This window comes from Microtus ochrogaster, linkage group LG1 (assembly GCF_000317375.1).
Source record: "Microtus ochrogaster isolate Prairie Vole_2 linkage group LG1, MicOch1.0, whole genome shotgun sequence".
Lineage (NCBI taxonomy): Eukaryota > Metazoa > Chordata > Mammalia > Rodentia > Cricetidae > Microtus > Microtus ochrogaster.
Window position 1 is genome coordinate 22,455,968 of NC_022027.1, and position 9,342 is coordinate 22,465,309.

General features: G+C 33.4%; 1 protein-coding gene across 1 annotated transcript in view; it reads right to left on the reverse strand.

The window, feature by feature from the left end:
• Pds5a (PDS5 cohesin associated factor A) overlaps nucleotides 1-9,342 on the reverse strand; it is a 110,898-nt gene that overhangs the window by 59,884 nt on the left and 41,672 nt on the right. The window contains exons 7-11 of the mRNA XM_005359391.3: nucleotides 6,962-7,102; nucleotides 5,468-5,583; nucleotides 4,689-4,783; nucleotides 3,905-4,050; nucleotides 737-888 (exon numbers count right to left, since the gene is read on the reverse strand). Coding sequence (XP_005359448.1) covers nucleotides 737-888; nucleotides 3,905-4,050; nucleotides 4,689-4,783; nucleotides 5,468-5,583; nucleotides 6,962-7,102 — 650 coding nt within the window. The remainder of the gene's footprint in view (nucleotides 1-736; nucleotides 889-3,904; nucleotides 4,051-4,688; nucleotides 4,784-5,467; nucleotides 5,584-6,961; nucleotides 7,103-9,342) is intronic.

Consider the following 9,342-nt stretch of genomic DNA (forward strand, 5'->3'; position numbering starts at 1 on the left):
TTTCCTAGCGCTGGGATTACCAGCACTGGTCCTGTTTATTCTCTTTCTGACAGTTCTCGGGGAGGGGAGATTGGTGTTTTGTTTTTTTCGTTTTTTTTTTTTTTTTTTAATAATCCAAGTCTCATGTATCCCAAACTTAAGCCAAACTTGCTTTCAACCTTTGCGTGAGCCTCCAAAGTGCTGGGATTACAAGTGTGTAGCACCAGCCCTGTTTTCTTAAATGTCATTCGTAAACACAGGTATTTGACTGTCCCAGCTAATCTTCAGCAGGCTGAAACTACAGACTATAAGTAGCACTGATAGAAAACTATAATACCAAGGACAGCTAATTCTCAAGAAACTAATCAACTTCCTGAATGTAGTTCAGCTCCTTGCCTACACTGTCATGTAATAAAAACAGGAGGATCGACCATCATTACTTCCTGAAAATATGCAATCCGACTTTTCTTATCTCCAGTCTAAATTCATTATTAGACTTCCTTAGTTTTAAAACTGAAGAACATATAAATAAAAATGACGAGACAGAATGTAGATTTTAGTCTCTATCCTGCCTTACTCCTAAGTCCAGACTTTTTTTTACCACTGTTACACTACTTACGTTATTAAGAAAAATCATATTTAAGTACCATATGTACAAATATACAGAAAACTATTTCTATATGTAGTAATAAATTACATAAAATTATATAGAAATATTTTAAAATAAAAAGCAATTTTATCAAACTATTAGACTCACTTGTCGTCAATGCTGTTCTGATAGTAGATGTGCAGAAGTTTGTCCTTTATCCAGCTTACTTTCTCCGCAGCTTCCTTTCCTGCCTCACCATGAAGACAGTATTTCTTATAAAGCTGAGCAAGACCCATCATGGCTTCTTTTCTTACTCGCCACTAGAAAAATAGCACTTATGAGATGAGCAAGCCACTAGGCTCTGTAGTAAATACTATGTCATCCACAGCAACACAGTGCATCTTCTCATAAGCAGCTCCGCAAAACTGTTTTACTAATCATTTTTACTACTATTGTTGGTAGATACCAGTTCCTTCATTAATATTCCATGGTAGTATTACTATATGATTTACCAATTTTTTTTAGTTTGCCTCCAACTAAACAAAGTACAGATTTCATTCACTTCAATTCTTTAAATATGTAATGATGCAAATAAAAGGAAAAATGAAAATTGTAATTATATTAATTTATTCTGTACACAAAAGGCTTCAATGTCTTAGGTTTTTGTTTTGTTTTATTTATTTATTTATTTTTTTGAGACGGGGTTTCTCTGTAGCTTTGGAGCCTCTCCTGGAACTCACTCTGTAGACCAGGCTGGTTTTGAAACTCAGAGATCCGCCTGCCTCTGCCTCCCAAGTGCTGGGATTAAAAGCGTGTGCCACCCCCCCACTTCTGTTTTAGTTCTTAATTATATATTTTTGAGCTTAATTGTAAATAACAACAAAGTTCAGAATCAAGAATTCTGGAAAAACGAAGTTGGTGAGAATATTTTTGTTTGTCTTTGGTGAACTTCCTCATTTTAAAGACTTCATCAAATGGCAGTGGTTCAGCAAGTTGCGATACTTGCTGGCAAGCATGGTAACCATTTCAATCCTGGGACCTACAAGGACTCACCTCCCCCCCCGACATACCAATAATAATAATAAATAAAAATCTTTTAAAAAAATAAACAAAGGTTTGGAGCCTGGGAATGTAGCTCAGTAAAAGAGTGCTCACTTAACATTCCCAGAATCCCAAATTTGATTCCCATCATTGCAAACATGGAATCCCAAACACCAAATGTATAGAGAAAATAAAACTAGAAATTCTAGGTCAACGTTAGCTGTGATAGTCAGCCTGGGCTTTAAGAGAGCCTGTTTGTATTTACTATTTATTAACATATATGAACATGCATGTATGCACACCAGAAGAGGTAATACTACAGTTATAGACACTTGGGAGCTGCCATATGAGTGCTGGGAATTGAACTTAGAAACTCTGGAAGAGCAACCAATGCTCTTTATAACTGAGCCATCTCTCTAGCCCCAAGACTTTGTCTTTAAAGGAAAAAGGAAAAAAGGCCAGGAATGATGGTGAACACCTTTAATTCCTATACTCAGGAGCAGAGGTAGACTGATGTCTGTAGGCCTGATGACATCCTGGTCTATAGAGAGCTCCAGGACAGCCAGAGGTACAAGGAAAAAGACGGGGGGGGGGGGGGTCCTTGTTTTTACAAGGGGAGAGAAAACATTCCGGCTAATTTTAAATCAATATTTTCTCTTAAGTTTATGAATAATTTTTTTAGTCTACTGAATGCATGGAATGAAACTCAGTAATGTGAAGAGTGAAATCTAAGATTTATTCCTGTTCCACCATTTTCCGTAATGGATGTCAAACTAACTGAAGAGACCAAAATCATGAACTAAAAATGTGTCATAAATGATAGAGCGGATCATGCAGTCAGGAAGAGTAATTTATTTACCTCTGTGAAAATATGAGATAAACATTAATAAGAGCAGTATTTTTCGCAAAGGAAGAAATAACACACTAACCATCTATGCCCTTGATAGGTAATTGCAAGTCAAGGGGAAGAGGAGATTCAGTAATGTGAACTCATTACTTGAAAATTTAGCGCCAAAATCAACACTCAAAAGTTTTAATTACTGTCATCGTTAAATAAATTAGTGTCCTTTCCTTTTTCAACATCTGTCACATGACTATTTTAAAACTAAGAAGATAAAGACAACTTCTGGTAGCATGTCACAACATACTAGTATACCCTGAAAACACCTAAATTATGCATTCCTAGAAAACAATAGTTCTTCAAAAATGTCAGTCGGACCAGTACACTCTAATTATACTGCAACTGCTGCTAAAACAAGTATGGTTCTTTCTTTACTTATTTCTTTTTTTAAAATTTTTGGTTTTTTTAGACAGGGTCTCTCTCTGTAGTCCTGGCAATCCGGGAATTCACTTTGTAGACCAGGCTGGCCTTGAACTCAGAGACGCCCCTGCCTCTGCCTCCAAATTAAAGGCAAGTGCCACACAGTTAAGTCTGGCTCTTAAGATGGACTCATCTCTTTAGTAACTACTGTCATTGTTTAAAACATTACCTTTCCTTATCAGGCCATGTTTCTAATTGCGTTCAATGACAGAAACAGCAAAATAAAGTAATTACAGAACCATTTCTGCTTTTAGCTCAGCAGGCATTGTGCAAACAATATTTTTTCTTAGAAAGTAAGATATTCTTTTAACTGAATTGATTGATAGATTCAGCTAAGTTAAGCAAATATAATATACATAACCAATGACTTGCCCTTTGCAAGTTGAAATGTACAGAAAATCAAATTATTTCATTTACCTATTTCTACTTTATACAGAAATGCTATAAGAAAAATCCATACCCTTGAGGCTGAAAAGATGGCTCAGCAGTTAAAAGCACTGGCTGCTCTCCCAGAGGACCAAGGTAAAATTCCCAGAATCTAAATGGAGGCTCACAACTGTCTGTTACTCCAGTATCAGAGGACCCAACACCCTCACATAAACATACATGCAGGCAAAACACCAATGCACATAAACTAAAAATAAATTATTTTAAAAAATTCATGCCATAATAGGAAAAAAGATTCAGAACCCACATACTTATTTATAGACATAAGCAAAGACTATGCATATGGAGGCAGGCAGATCTCTGCAAGTCTGAGGTCAGCATGTTCTACACAGCAAGTTCCAGGACAGCAGTGAGACCCTGTCTCCAAAAGTAGTATGTGCACTTGAAACATAAAAACTAATAGTTCTACAGATTTAGTGTTATTCTGATATTCAAAGAAAAGCTGAACTGGTGTTATAATACCAGACATACAGAGCAAACAATTTGAACATAGTAAATGAGGGAAGAGCAAAACTCCCAGATCTTACCCGCTTATCCAGTGTCCTTTCCCTGACAAAGCCAAGTAACTGATCATTTACTAAGGTAAGGTCTCTTTTGGCAGCTGTTATTATAGTAACAATGACATCATGACGAATGGCTTCTTCTGGATCATGTGACCTAACTTTCAAATATTCTATGATTAAAAAGGAACAATTAAGACAATGTTAGTCACATAAATTTTCATGATTCAGAATGATGATAAAAAAGCCAAAAACTTTAAGCTTTGTCTGTATTAATATTTACAAAATACAGGATAAATTAAACTTACTATAAGACATCACTAAGTAGCCTTTACTACACATAAAACTAGGCTTATTACTTCAGAGTACATTTTAAGAAATGTTTGGTTTTTTTTTTTTTGTGGAAGGTCAAATGAGAACACATACATATATTCCATAACATAAAACACAAAATGACCCTTTAAATTTCTAAACAAATTATAATACAAATAAAATCAAAACAAAAAAGCAATTAACTAGGTTTTTAATACGTAGCGCTATGCTGATAAAAGCTTTTCATTTGCTACTGCCAAATAGGTAGGATTAAATACTTTAAATTAAATAATGAAACATTGCAATCTAAACTAAATAATCCCCTTTTTTCTACACATATTAGGGATATTACTATATTATAATAATGTACATGTGTTCTGTATCTAACTCCAATGTCATAAGGCTTACATTATCTCAACTTATAATTTCTAAAAAAATTCCAAATGATCAATACATAAATGTTTTTTAAAATTTTATCTTATAAAAAAGGGAAGCTTACCCGTAAGGTCCTTTGCTAAATCTGGATGGTTCATCAAACAGTGACTGGCAAATTTCACACTTTCTAATCTCACAGGAACATGAATGTCATTAAAGCTAAATAGAAGATTGTTAAATATTAATGAGGCAAATTATTTTCAAATAAATAATATAAAAGTGTTTATGAACAACAATGGTTACTGGTATAAATATAATAATTATTTTCAAATAATATAAATATGTTTATGAACAACAATGGTTACTGATAGCTGATGTATTCTATGGAGGATATAAAAGAACTGAGCATGGTATCCCACACCTTTAATCCCAGCACTAGGAGGAAGAAGCTGGTGGATCTATGAGTTCAACGACAGAGCCTGGTCTACAGAGTGAGCATAAGACAGCCAGAGCTACATAATAGAGACCCTATATTCAAAAAAAGGGGGGGGGGGGAGAAGATGCACAATTCTATAGAAACATTTTTGCAAACAGTAGTGCTTATCATGTTGAAACAAAAACTACCATAAATAATATCCTCCAATTCAGACAACAGATTCTGATGACCTTAATTACTAAAGGTTGAAATTTTGCTACAAAATAAAAATACTATGCATACACCCACAGGCTGCACTAAACACACTCAAGCACAAAGTGGTACAATGAATGTATAAACTGTCCTCATAAATACTTTGCTCCACAATTTATCCTAAAAGCCAACAAATATCAACTAATGTTTTGGTGTATGTATTCTCAATCATATGGACTCTGGGAGCATACAAAATTCTAAGTTATTTCTCTTACCGCCCAAGAAAACACTGCCAAAGAGGCCGATTCTGCGTTGCCAAATCTGAATCTTTAGAGCCAAACAATTTAGCCAGAAGTCGAACCACAGCTAATCGTTCTTCACCATCGTTGCTCTACGAAGAGAAAGACACAATGAAGGGAGCAGCATTTTACTTCCCAAGGAGAAACCATTTTATATTTCAACTATCATGATGAACAATGTGAACTAGCACAAGCTTTTGTTTACTATGAGAAATTTTGTCTGATTCCATGTTAGATTGCGTGTTCTCTTGGCCTGCTTCTATTTTCCAGAGTGCTAATTCATGCCTACTTTTCAACTTATTTACACATTGATTATAGAGATTTTGTACAAATATAAGCACTTTATTAAATCTTTACATTGTCTAAGACTTTAGAAAATTTCACAAAGGACAAAGTAACAAATAATTCCTACCCTAGTGAGCTTCTTTCATAAAGACTCTTTCCAACAACTGAAACAGCGACATGAATACAGAATACTTAAGGTTTTGATAGACAGTTTTAACTATGATTCTCCACTGACTAAAAAACATGATAAAGAAGAACAATACTACTAAAGAGATTGAAAATTCAAAAATCAAATTAATCACTTTCAGAAAGTTTTTGGAGCATAGGAATAAAAAATACCTACATTTGTGTAAAACAAATGTAAAATGACAATTGTGTTAAGGCTTTAACACAGTAGTAACAAAATGGATTAAAAAAAACTTTTCTCAAGCAATAAATAAAACAATGCTGAGCAATATCAATGTTTAGTACCTCCAAAATTTACTAGTTAACCACATTAACCTTTTAAGAAAAAATTAACGTCTTAAATGTCAAACAATAGAATCTAAGGAAATCTTGTGAATGACTAACTTACAGATCCATTTATTTCAATTCACGTAATACTTTATATCTATAACTACTAAAATAAAACTGCTAAGATGACCTAAAGCACTCATTTTAAGATGTTCCTCAAGTGAACTGCAATGGCCTTCAGGTGTAAAACAGCTTTTTATTGCTGATATACAGTGTGTTGATCTAAGTATTATCTCATGAAGATATATGTTGAACTGACAATATCCATTTTAATGAATGAGTGGAACAAAGTTTAAAACATACTATATTAAAAGTTTATCAATTTTTTAAATGTTGCAATTATTTAGTTTGTTTGTGTATAATATAATACTTATTTATTTGGTATATGTATGAGTGTATGGCATACCCCAATATACTGACTTGGCAAAAAATGATTAAATCCATTATTTATAGAATAAATAAAATTAACTTAGTATCTACTTAAATATGGATATTATTTAATATAAAAATACTGAATATTGTAAATTTCAAAGACAACAATACTTTATCTCTGTCACTGTGTTTATCAATTGATAACAAGTAGACATGCTGTGATGTTGAGAAGATAACTAAGATAAATAGTGAAAAATCTTCAAAATATACATTTTTTTTCCTTTAAAGCCTATAGGGTACCTTCAGTTTGAATTCAAGCTGTGGCATGACAGATAACAATAAATGAGGATCTATAGCGAAAAGTTCCTGAATCAGATCAAATACATGTTCTGACAGATCACTGACTGACGATCTTCCCAGCACCAGGACTTGATTGAAAAACTATAGGAGACATTACAATAAAAAGGGTTAATTTACTTTTAAAAATTTTTCTATAAATATAGGCACAAAGAGAACTATGAGCATTATACATACTGAAAGGAACAGCAGATTGCTTTTGAATTACTAACATTGCCATTGAATTACTAACATGTAAGAGAATAGACATCTAAACAAGAGACAAACTTCCAAATATTATCAAATCATGAATTAAAATAATGATTACTGTTGTGTTTCAAATAAGGATGACATATCTGAAAATTTAGACAACATGTGTAATTCATTATAGGGACACAATTTAAACTCTAAATTGATTTTAATTTTAAAGAATTCTATTTTTCCTGAGTTGAGTGATAAATATTTTAAGGTAGGCTTTAAGTTTCTGTGTTCTTTTGTTTTCTATTTCTAGTGAAAGTCAAATACAATTTGACTTAGATGATAAAAATAAAGGTTGAAGACACAAAAGTTAGTAATTTAAAAATGGTTCAGGAATTAAGAGAATGCACTGCTCTTATAAACGACCCATGTTTACTTCCCAAAGATCTTTAAGTGTGGCTCATAACTGCCTGTAATTCTAGTTCCAGGTGATGTGATAACATTTTCTGTTCTTCTCCAAAGAAAATTAACTGCACTGTGTGCACCTAACCCCTCACCAGAGATACTTGGATATACTAAAGGAATACAGGAAAAAGAATATTTAATATCCAAAGTATTACAACTGTCACAAGTGTCACAAACATACATACACATAGGAGAATGTTTGTTAATTTTTATAGATTTAATTTGTGTATATATATTCTGAGTATATGACCACAGAGGTCAGAGGGTACTGAATTCACTGAATTTGGCGTTATATGCAGTTATGAGACATGGATGTTAAAAAGAGAATTTTGGGTCCTCTGTAAGCATTCTTTATCACTGACCAATCATTTCTCCAGCTGGGAACCAGACTTTGAAATGTTAAAAAAACGGGTCTATACAAATCAGCATTTCTTTTTCTTGGTTTTTCGAGACAGGGTTTCTCTGTAGCTTTGTAGCCTATCCTGTAGACTAGGATGGCCTCAAACTCAAACAGAGAACTACCTGCCTCTGCCTACCAAGGGCTGGGACTAAAGTTGTGTGCTACTACTGCCCGGCTAGCATTTGTTTCAGAAATCATAAAGTTACATGTATCTTTTTAGATAGCTAAATTATGAGTCATAAAATTTCAATATTTCAATGGAGTCTTTGAAAAGAATAAATACAATCTTAAAATATACACAAATGGGGTTGGAGAGATGGTTCAGCAGTTAAGAACACTGGCTGCTCTTCCAGAGGATTCAGGTACTGTTTCCAGCATCCACATGGCATCTCTCAACCATCTGTAACTCTAGTCCTAAGGGAGCTGGCTGTTGCCTTCTTCTGACCCCCATACATGTAGTAAAAACATCTATACATATAAAATAAAAGAATATATGTATACACACAAATAAGCATGATATGATACTTATGGAAGTGTATCTGAACTATCGATAGTTATTTCTAATAACTGAGAACAGGACATTCAAGGCAACCTACCAAAGTCTTAATTTAATAACAGACATAACAATTTAATACAATTTAAATAATCCCTATTTTATTATAAGGCAGTAATTCCACAATAGATAGAACTGCGTTCTCAAAGATGACCAGTAAAGGAAAGCATTGATAAAAACCTTTAATACACGGCAATAAGAAAAATAAGTGTCAATTTATACTCGCCTGTATTATTAATAAAAAGCCAAATAAATATAGAGCTAGACATAGAATATAATAGATGTACAATAAGCAAATTCATAAAAGAATTATTATTTTAAGGTAGTAAAATTTTTAAAATAAAATTCTACTTTTTGACAAAGAACAAATTACGCTCAATTAATTTTAATTTTTCCTTTACAGAATTAACTTATGCACATGCTTGCGTGTGTATAGGGGGGGAAGATGCATGTCAAGATAGGATTTCTCTGTATAGCTCTGGCTATCCTTGAATTCAGAACTCACAGAGACCCATTTGCCTCTGTCTCCCAAGTGCTGTCCTTAAAGGCACGTGCCACCACAGTTCAGCTGTCAATGAATTTTTTAAAAACACTGTAAGTCTGGAGATAGTCATTTGTTCCCAAACCTGATGAGCTTAGTTTGATTCCTACAGATTATCCTGTGACCCTCCAGCTCCCCATAACACACACTGTCTTTTTTTTTTTTTTTTTTTTTTTTTTTTTTTTTTT